The following is a 20,424-nucleotide window of genomic DNA, read 5'->3' as shown; positions in this document are numbered from 1 at the left end:
AATTCACTAGACCAGTGTTTTTCAATCTCTGATCTGCAAACCCCTGGGGGTCCACAGACTATGTCTTAGGGGTCCATGAAAGGTTGTCATTACTATAGAACAGTAGTTTTCAAGCTGTGGTCCACAGACTGTGTAAGGTTTCCAAAGGGGTCTGCAGCTCCATTTGAAATTTTTTAGGGGTCTGCAAATGAAAAAGGTTGAAAACCACTGTCCTCCTTGTTGTAATGTGCTCTGATTTAGAATTAACAGAAAAAATGCTTCTGTTAAGTTATAAAATACTTAAATTATTAGTGTATTGGTTGTTGGTCCAAACACGCTTTGGTGAAAGAAACTGAGGTGCAAGTTACGTCAGCTCAGTTTGCTGTCGAAATACAGTGAAATTAAATCAGTCCAAAAATATGGTTCAGTGCTATTGTAGACTAGTACTTTCTGTTGCCTGTATGAGTCAAAGGGTCTAATTCAGTGGTTCTCAATCTACGGGCCACTTGCGGCCCAATCAACAAACTGCTACAGCCAATGTGATAGCCTCAGGGTCATACAGGTAGTGTATATATTGTGTGGATGTGGCCCACTGGTCTAAATACTAACAAAAGAAAGCTGTATTAGACAAGCTACTTAAAATTTCATGCAGAAATGTTTTCTATATTTCTTATAAATATTCAAAAAACTCTCAAAGCTTAAACTTCAGAAATGTCATCTTAGAGTGATATGCTCCTTTTGTTTGGAAACTAGGTGATCCCAACAGGCAGTATGAAGGTCCAGTTCACCGATATAGGACACAACAGGAATCTCCTTCTCCGCAGCAGCCTCCACTGCCTTCCTCTCAGGCAGAGGGGATCGGACATGTACCTAGGACCCATCGTCTGATCACACTTGCTGACCATATCTGTGTAGGTTAATTTTGCAAGTAACTTTGGGATTGATTTATATTTTCAAAACATGGAAACACTGCATTTTATTTGAGAGTTGTAATATGTTACTGTGTTGGTAGTGAAACCATGACATGTTACATAGTCACATGACTGAAGTTCAGATTGTCTTGTGTTTGGTGCGAGATATGCCAATTGCATTTGTTCCTAAAATGAGATAATGCACGCCAAATGTTTGACCAATCTTGTTTTGTTTTGTTGCCCCCAACCAGCAAATTATTACACAAGACTTTGCTAGAAACCAAGTGGCCTCACAAGTATCCCTGCAGCCTCCGACTAGTACATTCCAGAACTCTGCTCCTGCTTCAGCTACTACCCCTACTCGGGCAAAGGCTTCAAACCGCTACAGCCCCGAGTCACAGTCTGTTCACCATCAACGGCCAAGTGCCAGAGTGTCTCCTGAAAATCTCTCTGACAAATCCAGAGCAAGGTGAAGTGGTGGCTTTTTGGTTTGACCGTAAATTCAACCCATGCCTGCATAAGTAGCCAATAAAAATTAACAGTGGATTAGGCTTAACTGATTTGAAGTAGGTTTATCCTTCAACCTTTCTTAGCTGTCCAAAGGCAACTTACATTTTATGTCTACTTTCTTCAACAAATAGAAGGAATATATGGCTTAACTTTCTAACAGTGTAGTAAGGAAAATGATAAATACTCACTGGTGCTACAGTGTAGATTATAGCCGTCTGCACATTTATACTAGATTTACCTGCACTTGATCTTCAAGCTGTGAGGGAAGGAAGAGATGTAAATACGTAAAGCTCATAGAAATTAATCATTTATGTGCATAGTCTGAAGTCTTGTGTTTCTGTAATATCTTTCATCCCAAAGGATACCATAGACTTAAATGGTATATAAGCAATATAGACTTGATCTTTGATTACTGGAGTTTTTTAATTGTGCTTGTTACACATCTGAAGAGTACCTCTCCTTTATATTACAAATGTAGACCTGGGAAGTCCCCAGAGAGAAGTCATGTCTCTTCAGAACCCTATGAGCCAATCTCCCCGCCGCAGGTCCCAGTTGTACATGAGAAACAAGACAATATTATATTGCTTTCCCAAAGAAATGAGCCTGCTGAACAGAGGTATGTCTAAAAACTGAACTTACTGTATCTTAACCTGTATCTCTGAGTGGTCAGCAGCAGCTCTGATTTCTGAAGTGAGGCACTATTGTCTAATGGCAAGAGCAGTGTAGTAGGAGTCAAGGCTTGTAAATTCTGTTCCTGATACTGGTACTGTGGGCAAGTCACTTAGCGACTCTGTCTACCCTGTTTACAGATGGGTGTGTACCTACCTACTTCCAAGAGATGTTTAAATTCACTGTATGTAAAGCATTTTGAGAGGCATGGGTGAAAGACTCCATATGTGCAAACCACCTTTCATAATACAATCTTTGAGTTTTTCATTGCAACCAATGTGTTTTTAAAGAATCAACTGGTTTAGGCCCCAGAATGATAAAAATTCTTGGAAAATTGAATCTCCTCTTAACTTTCAGAGGCAACCTGGTTGAGTGGCTAGAACACAGGACTAAGAGTCTGGAGCCTTGGGTTCTGCTCTTGACTGTGGCACTGGCCTTGTGTGCGTCACTTAACCACTTTATGCTTCAGATTCTCTGTTAGTATAATAGAAATATTGATACTTACCTCCATTGTCAATTGCTTTAAGATATACAGATCAAATGCATTGAGATGGTGGTAGTGATTATGTGCTTGGCAAGTCATCAGTCTGGCACTCACTTGGGCAAAGTTTGGGTGTCTCTAAAGTAATGGAGACAATAGTTGAGTGTATAGATCTATGGGATATATAGCTATTCTGTATAAGATTGCTGATGGGGGTTATAAGATATGTTGAATTTGGGCCTCTGGTGTAAACTCATGTCAGAATTTAGAAGTGATGGGAAGGTTTTTAAAGCAATGCATGTTGATGTGTAGTTCATCTTTTGACACATGTTGGTCTTGGCAGGACTGACTCTCGCTCTCCAGGGAGTATAAGTTACCTCCCTTCATTTTTCACCAAGCTTGAAAACACCTCTCCAATGGTGAAGTCCAAGAAACAGGAGATATTTCGTAAGTTGAACTCCTCTGGTGGAGGTGACTCTGACATGGGTAAGTGGGACTTCACTTTCTCATTGCATTTTCTAACGTAGGGTATCCGTGGATGGTAATAATGCAAAGCCTAACCCAGTCCTGTTTCAAATACTTTTTGTTTTATTTAATGTTATGTTTTAAAAAATAACTACCAAACACTTGGAAGTTGCGCCATATATATTGTGACAAAGTTCCTCCTCTACTTTGGTGGGTCCTGCACTTATTGGGAGATTTGCTCACCTCAGTGATCTTCCCCACAGTCTGGATCAACTCTTCCTGTGTCTGATCAGGAGTTTGGAGGTTTGGGGGGAACCCCGGCCTGCCCTCTACTCTGGGTTACAGCCCAGGGCCCTGTGGATTGCAGCTGTCTATAGTGCCTCTTGTAACAGCTGCATGACAGCTACAACTCCCTGGGCTACTTCCCCATGGCCTCCTCCATACACCTTCTTCATCCTCACCACAAGACCTTCCTCCTGGTGTCTGATAACGCTTGCACTCCTTAGTCCTCCAGCAGCACACCCTCTCAGTCTCAGCTCCTTGTGCCTCTTGCTCCCAGCTCCTCACACGCACTTCCTCTCCTCTGGCTCCTTCCCGCCTGACTGGAGTGAGCTCCTATTTAAACCTAGGTGCCCTGATTACCCTGCCTTGATTGGCTGCAGGTGACCTAATCAGCTTGTCTGCCTTAATTGGCTCTAGCAGGTTCCTGATTAATCTAGTGCAGCCCCTGCTCTGGTCACTCAAGGAACAGAAGACTACTCCTCCAGTGACCAGTATATTTGCCCTCTACCAGACTCCTGTACCCTACTGGTCTGGGTCTGTCACAATATTTTGTTCTTGTATGTAGGAGTTTATTTTACAATTACAAGGTTAATATTTTGTTTGCGAGAGGGAAACATCTTCTGTAAACTAAGGGCAAGCATTTTATTTTGGAGCCATGAAACACTGGGCAAAAACCTGCACTCTTATCCATGTATGATTTATTGGGGTTTTCCATTTGATGTATAAGATATGTAAACATAAGCTTGCTTACGTGTTTTCTGCTGAAGTGGTGTCATGCTGCCAGAGGGGCTTCAAAGACTCCTTTTTGTTGTTTGCTCTTGTAATTATGGGTGTCAATTAGGCAACCTCGAAACCACAAATAAGTTGCATATAGTTTGGGAAGCAAATATCAACATGGTGGAACATGTTACTAGCACCATATTGTACTTTCCTGAATAAACTTATTCCAGCAAAATGGGGATTTCAATTAGCAGTAAAGAGAATTTAATTTGGCTCCTAATCCTTTCATGCTTGTGGTTAGAGCACACCTCTTTGCTAAAAGTGGAATATGCATTCAATGAGCAAGAAGATAATTTTTGTTTCACAGAAATCTACTTAATTGTTTTGGAATGTCTTCTAAATATTGCTCTTCTTAAAACTGATGGAAGGGCTGTGGATTTGGGTGTCCTTGCCTTTACAAAAATCTCTTCCTTACATAAGTAGACTCAGTGATGCTAGCATTATTTGTGGTGTTAGACATGTTGTCTCATTCTGTGAGAACATTGTAAGTACTGGGAACGTGTAAATAAGTGTAGTAAACATTGTCATCGTCTTTTAATAGACTTTGGTGGGTATGTGTGATCGATCTTGCTGTGTTGCACTAATACATTTCAGCTAAACTTTCATCTCGACTTTTAGAACGCTGATATACTATCCACCACTGTCATTAGCTGATTATCTGTTTGCTTCATGTCAGTAACAGGTCAATAATCTGCAATCTCAGATTATTAAAGATATTACATAATGTTTGTGTTTATAAATCCAGTAATTTGAATTAATTTTTCCAGCCATTTCAAAGTAGTTCTAAATGGTCGTAAGTAAAGACATATGTGGTATCAAAATTCATACGATATATTCACGAAAATGTGTGTTCAACCAGGGAAATAAACATAGCAGCTCTTTTTTTTTTTTTAAGCATTTTAAAGACTTCCAAGACCAGGAAAACCTTCAAAGGTCCATCTAGTGTCTGAAAGAGTATTTTTAAGGGAAAGGAAAGCTCACAGACAGATGGTCTGAGGTTGTGTTTATGGACCAACATTAAAGATGAACCTCTGCACATAGTTTTACTTTACTGAGCAACCAGTGGTTCACATTCACTGCACTGAAACCCAAAGGTGAAGTCACAGCAGATAAAGTTGCACATTAATGAGAGAAGACTCTTCAAATACTCATACACATTAGTACATGTGTAGAGTTTCTCAGTAATATAAAACAAACTTAAATGTTGTGTTTTAATTGCAGCAACTGCTCAGCCAGGAACTGAAATATTTAATTTGCCAGCAGTCACTACCTCAGGTAAATCTTTCTGAAACACTACTTGTAACAGAATTTGCCAATTGTAATACTTTTTAACAGGTGAATTGAGAAACTCTGAAATAAGGGAGGGGGAGGGGGGGCAAATGCAGAAATAAGCCAGTAGAGCCCTAAATGTGGAAATTCCTGTTTCAGTACATGAGGGAAAAGCAAAATGAATATAAAAGGGAATTTGAATGTATGTCTAAAGTGCAATTAAGGCAGAAATCTAATTTGTACTAGAGTTTGGCTTGTAATTTTCTTGCACTGTCATCATAATCATGCAAATATCTTTTCCTTAGCATCTCATTTAATCAAAATTGTGAACACTTGCAACAAAATTCTCTACTAAAACAGTTCATAGCTAAATTTATTTTCTGAATTATCATAAATTTTATTTAAATAGAAGGAAGAAACTGAGCTATTACTCAAGTATTTGCTGTATTTACATTAAGTTCTCTGGGTAGCTTCACGTCAATTAAGAAATTGTCCTAAAGTACTCCTCGTTTATTAGTAACTATTAAACACTTCTCCGGTCTCCTGCCTAATCACTGTGTAGTTCATAACTTGTCACTTATAGAGACAATCGGAGGTAGTAATCCAAGCTGTGCCACGAACTCCCTTTCTGACTTTGGGCAAATCACATTACCACTCTACCTCCGTTTTCCCCATCTTTAAAATATTGATTTCCCTTGATGAGGGGGGAGAAGTTGTGAAGATCAATATTTGCCCAGTGTTCTGTATTTAGTATTTAACTTGTAAAATAATTGTTGCAACATACAATTTTAATGTTTCATCATGAGAGAAATCCTGTTTTCTGGATGGTCTCCTTTTATGACCAACATATTTTAATTGATTAATATTCTGATTTTGATTAATATTCTGTCAAAATTGGCATCCTTAACTGCCTTGGCTCTTAATTTTTAATGCACATGTAAGTATCTTATCCTCATGCAAACAGGAGACTGACATAATTGACATGGCTCTTTAATGTTTGCTGCTGGCATGTCTAAATTGTAGCCATTGTGAGCTGCTTGATGCATGAAGCTTTCTTTGCATAAACTGCTCATCTTTGTTTTGTTTTTTTTTCATTCTTCCTCTGTCCCTTTAAAATCGTCTCCCTTGTCTCTTTGTTATAATTCTTTTGAGGTGTATTTTGTCCTCCTCTCCCATCCTTCCCCTCACAATTTCTTCTTCTCCCAGGTGCAGTCAGTTCTAGGGGTCATTCCTTTGCAGATCCTGCCAGTAATCTGGGTCTGGAAGACATTATTAGGAAGGCATTGATGGGCAGCTTTGATGACAAAGGGGAGGATCATGGAGTTGTAATGTCTCAGACTATGGGGATAGCACCTGGTAGTTCCAACCCTGCAGTCTCAGCTAATAGCGAGGCTCGTAGAGAGGAAGCTAATCCATCACCCAATTCAGGTGAGAAATCATTTTACAGCTCGTCAGAATTGCAAGGCCTTGAGACGGACGGGTAGTAATTGTGGGGTGTAATTGAAGTAGTTAAGAGAGCATGAAATCATGAAAACTGAGAAATCCATGCTCCCTGACAGTGCTATGGAGGCAACATGTTCACCCCTTGGGTTGGGGACGGGTGCCTCGTTCTTCAGCAATGTCCCCTCCAGTTCAAAGAAGCAGTGTTGGTACTCCAGAGTCTTAGCCAATGTTTCTTTTCTGAAAACATGGGGGCTACGATAGGCAAGGATGGAATCAGGAGGGGTGCACCTGCATAGTGTTGTGGTATAGAAAGATGCCTACCTGGAACAGCACCTCTAAAGAGTGTACACAAACCTTTGCAAAATGGCTGACTAATGCATGGTAACTGTAGCTAGCATTAGGTGAAAGTAACCTGTCTCTTCAAAGGGAAGGAAATGCATTACATGGCCCTCTCCACTGAAGAATTAACCCTTTGATGATAGGAGTGGGGATTTCTAGAGCCCTGCACGGATACAAAATGTATATCCCCAGATATAAATCGGTATCCACAGAGCTGCAGGACTATTAGAAACTGTAACGGCAAAAGCAGCAGCATGTCGGGCCGCCACTCCCAGGAGCCAGCGCCCTGTGCTGGAAGCTCCTCCGGCGTGGCTGCCACGGGGTGCTGGCTTCTGGGAGCGGTGGCCTGATATATGCTGCTTTCGTTGCTGTGGTTCCCGGTAGAGACCTGCAGCTCTGTGGATACCTTTTTATATCCGCGCAGAGCTCTGGGGATTTCTCAGCAATGGTGCATGAACAGCAAACAGAAGCTATAGGCTGCTACCACCAGAGGGTTTAAAGGTAACTCTCCAAGTTAAAGCAACAAAGAGTTCTGTGGCGCCTTATAGACTAACAGACGTTTTGGAGCATGAGCTTTCGTGGGTGAATTTTTTTAAATAATCTTTTTACTGTGACTTCCGACGAAGTGGGTATTCACCCACGAAAGCTCATGCTCCAAAACATCTGTTAGTCTATAAGGTGCCACAGGATTCTTTGCTGCTTTTTCAGATCCAGACTAACACGGCTCTGATACTTGTCTCCAGGTTAAGAAATCCAGATTTGGTTTGCTGAAAGGAATCTCTTTATACAATTAGCTTGCTATATGGCAGTTTGGTTATAAATTTATTATTGAGTCTAAATTGTAATTTTTTTTTAAAAATAATCTTTTTACTGTGACTTCCATTTTCAGGAGGGGGAGTTGGCAAGCAGAAGTTAATTGGCAAGTCTAATAGTAGGAAGTCTAAATCTCCTATTCCTGGGCAGGGATACTTAGGAACTGAGAGACCTTCCTCTGTCTCATCTGTACATTCAGAAGGAGATTACCACAGGCAGACTCCAGTGTGGGCCTGGGAAGACAGGCCTTCTTCAACAGGTGAGAAATGTTGCCAGAAATACTACTAAAAAATAACAGAACTAGAATTGGTAAGGTTAGATGTGGAAAGACCCATTTTAAGTGTCTGGGCCAAATATCACAGTATCCATATTCATTAAACAGGATCTTTTCTAAATCAGATATGTACAGAGTAGCAAACCATCTCTTTATAAGGGAAGACAATGTTCTACCAGGCATTTTAACACCAAAGTAGGTCATTCACACCACAAGTGGTTTAATTAGTCCTCTCAAAAATTGTAATATTCTTTATCAGCAGCTGAGTCACCAGAGATGAGTGAAATTATGTTTAAACTTTGAAAACAGAAAAAAATTACTTCCTATCTGATCCTTGCAACCAACTCTTCACTGTACAGTGAGAGGCACCGGTGGAAAACTGGTTTTGGGAAATTTTTGATCCACAGAGCTTGAAGGATCACTGTAATCCCTGAAACTGAAACCCATTGTATTATAAAACCAATATTATGAGGTTCATATGCCAAAGAAATGGGGTGAATGACTAGTTGTGTTTCCTGCAATGTTCTGAGTTAAAGCTGCACACGTAAACAAAGATGATGGTAATCAAGTGTTGGCCTCCCTGTAAACAGATTACATGTGATCCTGACTGTTGTAAACTAATGGGAATTTTAAGGAGTAAATTTAACTTTCCCTTTCTCAGGGGTCTGGTGTTAAAATTATTAGGTTCTGGAATCTTGGTGGAAAATGCCAGTGTTGACCTCTGATCTGTCACATGTCTATTCATGTAGTGAAAACAAAGTTAAGTCTTGAAGATCTGGTTGGAGTGATGCCTGTCTTATTTGAGTTAAACTTTTTTGGCTTAGGATCAACTCAGTTTCCTTACAACCCTTTGACAATGCGGATGCTCAGCAGTACACCACCAACGTCCATTGCATGTGCCCCGCCATCCATGAGCCAAGCAGCCACTCACCAACAGAACAGGATCTGGGAGCGAGAGCCTGCACCACTGCTTTCAGCACAATATGAGACTCTGTCTGACAGTGATGACTGAACTATGCAGAGGTTTTTTTTTTAATTTGTGGGTCGAAAAAACTCTTATTTTTGACTTATGCCAAAAGGGACTTCCCAAGAGAGCAAGGGCCACGCACGAAGAGATGATGGGGAGCTATTTGGAGAGTAAATCGAAAAGATTCCGTCTGCACAGACCACGTGTAGGAGGATCGTGATTGAGGAGGGTTGATGTACTAAAAATAAATATGTAAAGACTTTTTAAAAAGTGGACTATTCCTGTTCTGCATCTATTTGTAAAGAAAACCATAATGTCTTTAAATCATTCTTCTGTAAATAGAGAGTACTTTTTGCAGTGTTTTTTTTCCCTTGCTATAGTCTCTGGTGTACTTACATTCAATCATTGCATAAGCCTTAGGGGTCATTTTGTAATTTTTTTAAAGCATTTTCTCAAGTGTAGAGTACTCTTCATACCTTACTCTCCCAACCGACATAGCATCATTGCCTGTTAATGCAGTGCCACCTCTTACTGGTGGTGTGCTTCAATTTAATTTTTTCCCTAGACACAGTGGTGTTCAAGCTCTTGTGAAAATGTTGATTTTTAAGACTGACCCCTTAAATTCTGTACATTAACATAGTCAGGTCTGCTGGGGTAAGATGATATATTTCTTTAATTTTTAAATTTCTGCCACATTGTAAATTTTCAGTGTGGTCAGTTTTATTTAGCAACACTGCAGAAATATTATTGCATGGGTATGTTTATGGTTCAGTTTAAAAAGAAAAAACAATAACAAAAAACCCAACCAAGCAGCTTCTGGAGTCATACCTCACTGTTACGCACACTGGTAATTTAACTGTGCCCCAAAAGACTATTTTAATGTTTTCTGTTTCTGCATTGTATGCAGCTGAAAAAGGCTACTATTTTAAACAAATTTTACTACCATAAATATCCATATAAATCACAGCAGATTGCTTAACTTAACAAAGGCTCTGGGTGGGTTGTTGGGTCCATCAAGAAAAAAATATCCACTGCTCTAGTTTAAAAATAAATAAATAAAGCTACTTCTGAGCTTTGTAATCAAGAAATATGAGAGTCAACTTTCTGGGCTCTGACAGCCAGTTTGAAAAAGATACTGTGATTACTGCTCACTTCATTCTAATTGTTAAATCTTTTAACATGCATTTTAAAACCTAGTCCAGTAAGAAGTGATTTGCATAGAAACCTGTTTTTTTTATATTGAACCAACCCCTAAACGTTACTTGATAGAGACTCTCTAAAAAAAAAAATTTTGCTTATGGTACTAGAAGAGGGTCCTTTTTATCCATTCATCTGTCAGTGCCTGCTGGAATTGGAGGCCTCTACTGTAGTAATATACTTGTAGTACATGCATCTGATTAGTGTGGCCAGTGTGTCAGTTGGAATCTGCCATGTTTCGTTTTCATATGGTTGCACTGGCCCCAGGACCATGAGTTTAAGTGCTCTGGGTACAAGGAGACAAGTATTGATATGGAGAGAAAACTACTGAATGGGTGGGTGGCAAAGTCAAATATTAAATGAAACATATAAGCAGCATGTGTCCCTTCAGCAATTTGAACCAAGACCATATTCAACATTTGTCTCAGGAAGAGATTGTCAAACTTATCACAATCTTTCAGCCTACTGAAGAAAGTTTAATTTTAGACCTCTATTTGCAATTCCTTATGTCTGGAAGGTATACAAATTTGTAACTTGGGAGTCCATGCAGGTGCTGTGTTTCATAGGTCTGTGATGCCCTTTGCCTGTATTTAACAAATGGGAAGAGGTACAGAACCCCTTGTGCTGTAAATCTTTTAAAAGTGTGTTGTACTTTATTGAAGAGAGCCCCAGGTTGTCCCAACTGTAGGAAAGAGAAAGCAACAGGAGATTTTAGACTCCTCTCTGCTGGTTTGCAGTCTGTTTGGAAACTTGATGAGCTATAAGTATTGCAGATTTGCTTTGCTGCTGTATTTAAATGCTGTATCCTGCAGCGTTAAAATCAGTTGGAAGTGTTAAAATCTTTAGTCCTCCTGAAAAATGTGAAAACCCTGAAGCATGTCAGGTGTAAAGTGAACAACTCTTGTTTGGAGTCCCTATCCCCCTGATTTTAACTGTCCTTTATTTTCTTTACTCATCTTCAAGGACACACTGCTATAAGTTGGTCTCCCCACATTGTGAATTTAAATTTGGAAAAGTGAAAAATGGAGTGCCATTCCAAAGTTCGTCTTTTCTCCTTTCCTCAGTGTAACAAAACCTCAGTATGTTTGAAATAGAGGCTTGTACCTGCAAAGCCTGTGGTTAATTGTACTGTATGAACATCATCTGTTCTTTAGCCTAATTTACATAAAGGAGGGAAATCTGTGTGTTCTCTTTACTGATGCTGCAAGGTATCCTAACTAAGGGTAGTCAAGCAGCCCCTCTTTTGCGGAATAACCCTCAGAGATATAGGATAAGAGTGGCATTTGCACGTTACTTTTGTTTTTCTTATTGTGAAGCAATTTTTTTAGGGTTCCTTAAGTTTTAATTTTTGATAATACCCAGAGCCTAAGCATTATTAAAAAAAAATCCAGTAGCCTTTGAATATGGAATTACACCTGGCCTGTTTCAAACAGGAAGGTGTCTGTAAATCATTGTTTACAAAAGTAGTTTACTACAAAATTCGTAACTGTTGATTTCTGATCAGTGCTTTCACGATGTTTTCCTCTTGATATGTTCAGTGATTCTGATATGAAAACATTTAAGACTTGAAAAAACCCATGCGTCATGCTAAAATTCAGTTTTTTTCCACAAAAAGTCTTCAGTAGACAATGACTTCTGGATTCAGACCAATCAATAAAGGGGATCAGTTCTCCATTTCCTTTTGCTCTGTGTCCCTCTTGTTTTGCAGCATCAAGCTGTGTTGATGAGAATGACAAAAACACTTGACAGAAACAGCTGAAGCCCCCTGTAGGGCACTGAAATTCAAGTAGTCTCAGATTACACCACTAGAATAGACCGTTGGAGTTCTAGGAAATAGAAGTCCATCTGGCAACTGCATGCTCATACTACAGTGAATGTGGTATAAAACGCATAGGGTATTTAGTCCTTCATTCTCTGTGGGCACACCCGAGCCTGTAATTGTTGTTTTCTCTTCCCTTAGCAATTCTTCTTCATGGAGACAAACCTGCACTTGTAATAATGGGAGGCCTAAGCTTGGAAATCAGGCCCCTAGCCCCACTATTCACTAAACTGGCCTAGGAGTTCATGTATTCCTGCTAGAATGCCAAGCTATGCAATCTAGAGAGGACCAAACCTGAATGCATTGAAGATTAACTGATCTGCTGCCTAACAACACTAATGTAAGTAATCTGAACAGTAACAATGTTCAGGTGTGCACATTACACCAAAGTGTGCTCTTGAATATGATGGTAAACAAACCTCTTACCCACTCTGCTTCTTGAAAACCCTAAAGCTAGCTCCACTTGTGTGACACTACTTTAAAGTAATTCTGCCCACTTAACTTCCTTAGGATTGTTATAACAATCTTCATTTTATCCTTCCCTCTTGGGTAGGCTTGCTATGAACTGTTCTCAAAGGCTATTTGTGTTACAACCCACACATCTGCATTCAGTATGAAGTACAGTGCTCCAGTGCTAGGTTGAGGAGGCACTCCTGTCATTGTTTTTGAGCAGAACTACCTCTTGCAGCAGGAAGCTTCAGGTGTTTAGCAACAGCCACTAATAACTGAGTTTTGTAACCTTTATACGGTGGAAGGAAAATCTTGAATAAGCAGTTAATTGGGTCTTGCTCAGTAAGTGCACTCTGGGCACTGGAGGTGAAACTGAAGTGGATTAATATCTGATTTCTGAACAGATGACCTGTCTTGGGAACAGAGAACAACCTTCCCCTCACAAGGGGTGAGTTTGTGGATACTTACTGTGGTCTAGAAGAGACAGATCTTCTCTCCAGTACAGACAGCACCTTTCAAAAATGGAAACAAAATATGCTAAGGCAGGTCTCTAAAGTGTAAGAGCCTCGCGCTCCAGGGGAGGGTTATCATTTCCATTTTACAGAGGGGAACTGAACCAGATTAAGTGATGACATTCCTAAACATGATGGCTGTCACGGTACCTAACAGCCAACTGTGAATGGGACTTATTATGCAAGCCCCTGTGCACAGAGCATGCACCAGTCTCTCTCTCACTGGCCTTACCATGTATGTAGACAAGAGAAAGGGCTAAAATGGAGAAGCCCAGTGAACAATGTGAGCATGGTATGGTGCATATTTGTTCCACAACTTTCTGGTTTAGTTTTTTTAATCCTTTCAGTGGGGCTAAGGTGGGAGAGAATATTTAGAGTAAAGACTACAGGAAAGCCACTGCCTACTTCTGTTCATCAGGCCCTGCTTGAATTGGTTCCTGTACCTGGTTCAGTTTACCTTGACCTCCCTGTAGTTTTTCCTAAAGGTCACATAGCTAGGAGAAGGGGTGGATGCCATATGGGTTCCAGAACCCCTCAGTGGGGAAGGGGTCCCTCTGCACAGTTCTGATGCTGGGGGAGAAGTGGCCCCATTTTACCTCTTCTGCAGCAGTCCCTGTTTGACTTAAGAGTCCCAGGGTTTGTACCCTACCCACCTGCTAATCCTCCTATACCACAGCCTCTCCCAGCAGTCTAGCTGAAGTGCCTTAAGGGCATTTTTTCCCTGCAGTTGGAAGGAAGGGAAAAAAAAAGCAGGCTTGGCCTATATTAATGGTTCTATCCCTTCTCACTTAAAAGCTAAATGAAACTGCTTTTTACTACCACCCTGTCCCCTCCTTCCTTTGATGTAAATGCTCTGCATTGCTGTGCTCAGCACTAGTGGTGCTCTAGCAAGGTAACGGGAAAGTGAGAAAGCACTAGTGATAATTTTACTGTTCCAGTTGAGGCATTCAGCAGGAGCTCTCGTGACTTGTAATGTTTAAAAAGCATACCATTCTGAGCACTGGTCCAACGCTCCCAGTGAATCCACTTCCCACAATAGTGATAGACCTCAGATTAAAGCAGAGCACATTTAAATTTGGTAATCAAGTACAGTTCAGTACACTCTGTTCATGGACTAATGAGCCTTTAGCCTCCAGCAATTCAATCAAAGCTTTATTTTGAGTTTAAGACCAGTACCTCCTTTCTTGTACTTACTCAGTACTGAACCTGGAGTTAAGCTATTTTAGTTCCCACTGAAAATGGCAACAGGTCCCAGCCTTCCTGTGTTTTATATAATCCACCACCTTGCCTTCAGCAGTTCATTCAGTCTAAGCTACTTCAAGCCTCCCTCATTTGTGCATCACATGTTCAGTTTGACTGCTTTCTCCTCTTAGCCAGCTCTGCTAGTTCCTCCTGTATGTGCTTTATAGATGCAGTGTCTCCTTTCAGCTCTGCCTGTTTCAGGGCTTTTCTGTACACCTCTTTTGCTTGCAGAAAGTCTTCTGTGTTCAGTGGAGAAGAAAGCAAAGTGAATGTTACACCCACCCTTGCCCCCCATCCTAAGCTGAGTGATTACACTTAAAGTACTGCTTGGAACAGTCAGGCACAAACCAGGGAGGACTGGGGTTTAGGTCATGGTTGAAAGGGAATTGTTCTCCATCTAGAAAATAAAAGCCAGCTCTGTCCGATTCCCTCCCTTCATTGTTCTTTCTGTACATGAGCAGCTGTCACTAACGGAACCAGCTCCTCAGCTAGCCTGTCCCAGGCAGGATCTGAGGATGAATGAGGTGGGGAGAGTCCCCTCCACTCCTGCCAATCTAGAACCCTGTGATTCACTCTTCACTGGCAGCAGCGCTGCTCCTGCATTGCAGCAGTAAGATGGAGAAGCTTTACCAAGGGCTGTTCATGCTTTGCTAGTCAGAGCTACTCCCCTTGTGTGCAGAGCAGGGCAGCAGCCATGTCTGAACTCCAGAATTTAAGGGTTAGATATGAATCTTGCTCTACGGTTGTAGAGTCTTCAGCCAATGGAACTAACTGTATGAGGGATGGAGCAGTAGCCCAGCACAGCTACCCCTAGCTTAAGAGCTCAGAGATGAGATATGACTGCTGCAGTGTTCTCTGGTAGTTACCACTACAGCCAGTGCCCAATAGAGTGGGGTGGATAGTGAGGCAGTTAGTGGCTGTCAAGGAATGGTAGGTAAGAATTCAACTCAATTTAAAGTCACTTGCCTCCAAGGCACCAACTCTCCCCCTTACCCCCAACCAATCAGTACAGGCATCTTCACTTGACAGGTTAAAATTTGAAAGCAGCATAAAATGTTGTTTAAGACAAGCCAGGGCTATTATACTGAGTGGGAAGGAGAGCAGTGCTACAGCAGCACTGAAGTCCCTATCCCATGTTCATTGCCACAGCACAGGCCTTGCTCCCTCCCTCTCCTCCCCCCACCCCCTTACTGCAATCAAGAGAGTTATAAGCAAAGAAATCACCTTTCCTGCTTGGGTTGGGTGTCACTACTTACCTCTGTGCATCAGAATTCCTGCAAGGTTATTCAGCACCATGTGCTCCTCAGGGTGTTCAGTCTGCTTTGCCAATTCAGATGCCCTCTTCACATGTGTATATGCCTCATCATAGAGGCCCTGGGCATCCAGCACAGTTGCCAAGTCATTCATCAGTACCACAGTCTGCACCAGGACAGGGAGAGGAAGTTTTAGAGCTGAGGGCGGAGGAGTAGTTTTGCTTTTAGAACTTAACCAATGGCAATGCAGATACAGGGTCCTGTCTTGACCTACAGCTATGGAAGGCTGAACATCCAGCTTAGCCAGCCCGGGTCAGTGCAATAGGTTTCCCAGAGTAGCAGAGGATTCAGTGCTGGCAGACCAGGACAGATCTAGCTCAGTCCTCCCCTGCCTGGGCACTGGCACATGTTTACTCTTGACCCCCTGCAGGGGCATGAGCTCACAGCCACTGCTCCAGCACGTGCCATTCTGAGCCCCCAGCGCTCCTTCTGAGTCCAGCCATCAGTCTCTGCTCACCTGGGGATGGGTGTCTCCCTGGACCTCCTTGGAGATCTGAAGTGCCCTCTCATACATTCTTTGGGCCCCAGACAGCTGTTTGTTGGCCAGGAGGTAGCGACCATATGAGTCCAGGCACAGACCAAGTAGGAGGTGTGTGTTGGCTCTTTCCTCCGCTGTGAGCAGGAAAAGAGATGGGTCAAAGTGCTGCCCACTTCTCTCAGGAATAGGTACCGGACAGTGCCCCAAGGGGATTTTTACCAACACCTGTCCGAACATTGTCAAAGGATCAGCACTGAGTAATACTGCCAAAGCAACACCCTCACACTCCTGAGACAAGATCTCTGCCCTGCCCCACCTTGCTTAACAGCAAATGCAGAGAGTGAGGCAGAGGTAGCAGGTATGGCTTTGACAAATGGCAAGATAGCTGGGCAGTAAAACAGATTAAGGGCTCCGTGGGCAGGGAGCCAGTGTGACGTGTTAGGGCCAGAGCAGACACAGGGAGAATGAAGGAGACGGTTGGACAGGGTGGTGAAGGAAACAGACAGATTAAGATGAGGCAGAGGCAGGGAAGGACACAGAGCTTGATTGCAGCTCATGAGATAAAAGCCAGTGAGGGAATGGAAGAAAGGGGCTGCAGGAGAGATACCAATGGCAACATAGGAAGGTCCCTAGAGAGGCAGAAGCTACACTTATGACAGCAAGAGGCCAGGAGCTTCCTACCTGGGAGGACATCCTCAGGCAAGTCCCTGTATTTGGCTATCTTCTCATCCAGGGTCAGAATGCAGAACTCATAGCCAGCGAGAGCCAGCTTGTGTCTGCACAGCAAAGGGCAAAGGTCAGAGCTCAGCAAAGCCAGGCCGTTCATCCCACACTCCCAGGGCAGTGTTAGCTCACTACCACCACATACTAGGCATTCCTGGGAGACAAGCCATGTTACTGTTACCCTGAGGGTCAGTTCCTTCCTGCTGGGACCCTTCCCTCCCCTCCTACTCTGTTGGCCTGGTTCTTGGTCACCTAACAAACAGGCCCAGGGTTCTGACAGCTCTGGAGAAGTAGCATCCCCCTCTTGCCCATGGGACACAGGGTATGGAGTGTGCCCTGCTGCTGTCCCTGGCCTACAGACAGAGCACTCACCTACCTCACTGAAAAGCCAGCCAGCCAGCCACCAACTACATTTGTAAACACTGAAATTGAGCCCAAAGGTGTTCAGCTCTTTTGTGGGTTTTCTCCGTTAGATCAATGGGACTTAGCTGCAGACTGCTGTAGGGATATTTCCATCTAAAGTGGCAGAGGACCTAGCTGGAGAGCATGCTACAGATCAGCTGGGTCTTGCTCTGCTGCTGGGCAACAGGTGCCACATCACACAGGAATCTCATGAAAGTCACTGACTTTGAGGTCTCCATGTTGAGAATACCCTGTAAGATGGGGAAGCCCCCACCCCCGAGCTAGTAGAACACCCCCAACCCTCAACATAGGACCTCTTCTCCTCCCCAGATCAGAAGAAAGAGCTTCCCCTGCCCCAAAAATCACCACTGGTATCCTGGACCTAACAATCATCTGCACTCCAGCCTCACCCCAGTACTCACTGGTTCTGAGCAGCATAGATACTGGCCAGCTTGAGAGATATTTCAATGATGGCATTGTCATCCTGTCAGGAGGAAGAGAAGTCAAAGGCACATTAGAGGGGGCAGCCACGATCACTCCTCTCTTTGATCCTTACAGCAGAACCAATGTTTCCTCAGAGACCAGACGCAGGCCAAGATAATGCCCTATACATGGTGTAAATGAACAGCTACCTCCAGGAGATGCTGCTTGAATGGCAGGGAAGCTCACTGCCGCTCCAGTACCAGCAGCTCCCTGTAGGAGGCGCTATAGGGAATGGTGCAAGGCCACATCTTTCCCAAGCAAGAGGTAATGTAAGGAATGGGACCTCACGCCCAGCAGGAAGCCTGTGTGGAGAAGCTCTTACCTGCTTCATGTCCCCAGCCAGCAAGAAGCTCATTGCTGCTTTGAAGAGCTTCTCTGCCTGAAATAAAAGTGGAAGTACATTAAAGAGCCAGCGCCCAGGTTTAGCTGGTGTAGGTAGGGCATCTATGCCTGAAACTGGCCTTTGCAGAATCATTTAGTATAACCCAGCTGAGAGCCAGAATACTTAACATTGTGGGCAGCCCTCTGATGATCTCAGACACAGTACAGGGCTCTTCACAGACTCAAGTAATAGGACTTTACTCACGCTGTCCAGATGACCCCTCAGGAACGCAAGGTTTGCCATCTAGAAGAGAAGGAGAAAGCACTCAGGGATCCCAAAGCTTCATCATGTGAAGCTACTGCTGACCTTGGGCTAGCTTCGCACAAAAAGGTTTCCTCCTCTTTTTACCTGCAACTTCCACCCAGCAAAAACATGTCACCAGCTGCTGAAATCACTGCCCAGTGGAGGGCAAGGGAAGTAACAGGAATATAAAAAACACAAGACTGCAAGGGAGTCCAGGCCCCTGCTACCCCAACCAACCATGTCATACAATCCTAGTCATAAATGTGTCAAGCTCAGAGGTTTGAGCCCATGCTTGGGACAGAGAGACTGAGACCACATCCCATGGCAGCTGTGAGGACCCCTGTCTCTCCTACAGCTTTCCTGGGAGTATTACCAGGTCATAGGTATAGATGATGGCTTTCTTGTTGTCCGACTGATGGGAGAGTTGGATGGCTTGGTGCAGAATCCGCTCCGCTTCCTCAAGCTCCTGCTTCATGATGCTGAGCTGGAAGCAGAGAGAAGGGAAAATCTACGATGATTAGAGATCCCAGCATGCGGGAATGCTGATCCCAGTGTACTGGCAGGCCAAGCAAGGGTTTCACTGTGCAGGTGAACACATCTGTGCCAATGCTGCTCACAGGAGCAGAGAGAACAGAATAAACTGTCAGATGCTGCTCTGATCAGTGTCTTGGGAAGCGCAGTTAATCTCTGCCCCCCTTATGGACGCCTCAGTGCTAGCTGATACTTCGGCTCCCTCCCCCCATCCATGCCTCCAAGTCTCTGGACTGGCTCATCAATAGGATGCATGGCTGAACAAAAGGCATCCCAGTAGGCTCTCGCAGTGGAAGTGCCCAGCAATTCCCCACCAAACCAGCATGCTGATTTCATTGAAGTCAGCGTATGTAATAAGAAAGCTACATGGGTAATAGGCTGTGGGTCCTGATCTGTGACTAGAGCTCTTGGGGCTGTGCAAATACAGCTAATGTTAATATAGGGCCTTGTGAGCTTACCTTGGCTTTCTTCAAAAGGAATATAATGGTGTCTTCAGTCCCTGCACTCTCCCCTTCCTTTGTCTCCTTCTCTTCCTCAGCACTTTTAGAGAACAAGGAGAAAGCTGGGAAGAGAAACATTTGACTGGATGTACTTGGATCTCAGCTGTGATGACAGCTGAGAGGGTTTTATCCTTCCCTGCCAAGGCGGCTGGATGGGGATTCTCTACCAGGAGAAGCATGGACTTGTGAATCCCTTCAAACAGCAGGTTAGGCTCCACTGCTTGGAATCACCCACACAGTGCCACTTCCACCCCCCAGTTACTTGTAACAGCCCCCCCCCATTTCCACTGCACTCACATGCAAGGATGTTTCCCATACCCCCCAGTGCCCCGGCCCCATCACCTTCACCCCTGAGCCTTCCGTCTCACGGCCTGCCCCTTTCCCCACCTTCCAGCTCCCAGCCCACTCTGCCCTCCCCTCCTGTACCTACAGGCCAGGCACCGCTTCTCCCCACCCTGACTCCCAATAATCTCCTCACCTATCAGTCTCCCCCAACAGCCACCTCTGTCTGCCAGGTCCCCCCAGACCCCCACCTACCTGCCCCTAGTAGGTCCCTCATATGCCAGCCCCCCAATGGGCCCCAATAGCTCCTGTGCCATCCAGCCCCCCAATCACCTCTCAGCCCCCTGAGCCCCCATAACCGAACCCCCGAGCCCCAATCACCGACTCCCCTTGCTCTCACCTGCCAGGGCGGCCAGGACGCCGCCGGGGCTGAGCCCGCTCCCCGCCCGCAGGGACCCCGCTCCCCAGGCGGCCCCGCGCCTGCCCTGGGCCTTGTCCCACCGGGCCGGCAGGCGCGCCCCGCAGCAACGTCTCCCCGCGGCCGCCACCAGGCCCGGCCCCCTGCGCAGCGCCGCCAGCATCCCCGGCGCTCGGTCACGTGACGAGGGACAAGCCACCTTCCCGGACCTGCTCACATGACCCCCCCCACAGCGCTGTGACCCGGAAGGGGGCCAAGGGAAAGTGA

The 20,424-nt window shown here is 44.0% G+C and overlaps 2 protein-coding genes across 17 annotated transcripts in view; one reads left to right on the top strand and one right to left on the bottom strand.

Annotated features, from left to right (window-relative positions):
- NCOR1 (nuclear receptor corepressor 1) overlaps window positions 1-12,055 on the top strand; it is a 103,605-nt gene extending 91,550 nt beyond the window's left edge. For 12 of the 13 annotated variants that reach the window (XM_030536675.1, XM_030536684.1, XM_030536679.1 and 9 more), the window contains 8 exons: window positions 733-890; window positions 1,142-1,359; window positions 1,879-2,016; window positions 2,894-3,036; window positions 5,299-5,352; window positions 6,553-6,774; window positions 8,018-8,200; window positions 9,040-12,055. In XM_030536675.1, the coding sequence (XP_030392535.1) occupies window positions 733-890; window positions 1,142-1,359; window positions 1,879-2,016; window positions 2,894-3,036; window positions 5,299-5,352; window positions 6,553-6,774; window positions 8,018-8,200; window positions 9,040-9,227 (1,304 nt within the window). In that variant the 3' untranslated portion in view covers window positions 9,228-12,055. Of the gene's footprint in view, window positions 1-732; window positions 891-1,141; window positions 1,360-1,878; window positions 2,017-2,893; window positions 3,037-5,298; window positions 5,353-6,552; window positions 6,775-8,017; window positions 8,201-9,039 lie in introns of those variants that run through there. The other variant, XM_030536685.1, reaches the window with a different exon arrangement.
- Window positions 9,240-20,335, bottom strand: TTC19 (tetratricopeptide repeat domain 19). Of its 4 annotated transcripts, none has more exons than XR_003996972.1 (12): window positions 20,140-20,335; window positions 19,416-19,519; window positions 18,800-18,910; window positions 18,388-18,426; window positions 18,124-18,180; window positions 17,741-17,802; window positions 16,875-16,969; window positions 16,173-16,327; window positions 15,659-15,821; window positions 14,355-14,641; window positions 13,117-13,160; window positions 9,240-12,144 (listed from the first exon to the last, which is right to left on the bottom strand). XR_003996972.1 is itself a non-coding variant. In XM_030536688.1 (10 exons), the coding sequence occupies exons 1-10, from the start codon at window positions 20,318-20,320 to the stop codon at window positions 14,508-14,510; spliced, it is 1,101 nt and encodes a 366-aa protein (XP_030392548.1). In that variant the 5' UTR covers window positions 20,321-20,335; the 3' UTR covers window positions 14,291-14,507. The 4 variants fall into 4 exon arrangements, 2 of the variants coding, with proteins under 2 accessions (XP_030392548.1, XP_030392549.1); XR_003996971.1 differs by having other exon boundaries at window positions 9,240-12,094; XM_030536688.1 differs by lacking the exons at window positions 9,240-12,144; window positions 13,117-13,160 and having other exon boundaries at window positions 14,291-14,641.
- Window positions 20,336-20,424: the final 89 nt, after the last annotated feature.

This window comes from Gopherus evgoodei, chromosome 17 (genome assembly GCF_007399415.2).
Source record: "Gopherus evgoodei ecotype Sinaloan lineage chromosome 17, rGopEvg1_v1.p, whole genome shotgun sequence".
In the NCBI taxonomy this organism is placed as follows: domain Eukaryota; kingdom Metazoa; phylum Chordata; order Testudines; family Testudinidae; genus Gopherus; species Gopherus evgoodei.
The sequence above is the reverse complement of the archived record's forward strand: the minus strand, read 5'-3'. Positions and strand labels throughout refer to the sequence as shown.

What these genes read in the sequence shown, in the direction of transcription:
- TTC19 (XM_030536688.1), bottom strand. Translation starts at nt 20,320, where the DNA reads ATGCTGGCGGCGCTGCGCAGGGGGCCGGGCCTGGTGGCGGCCGCGGGG. An exon ending in TCATCTATACCTATGACCTG is followed by an intron (nt 18,427 to 18,799) that starts GTAATACTCCCA and finishes CTTCTCTTCTAG; the next exon opens with ATGGCAAACCTTGCGTTCCT. An exon ending in TGGCTGGGGACATGAAGCAG is followed by an intron (nt 17,803 to 18,123) that starts GTAAGAGCTTCT and finishes TCCTCCTGACAG; the next exon opens with GATGACAATGCCATCATTGA.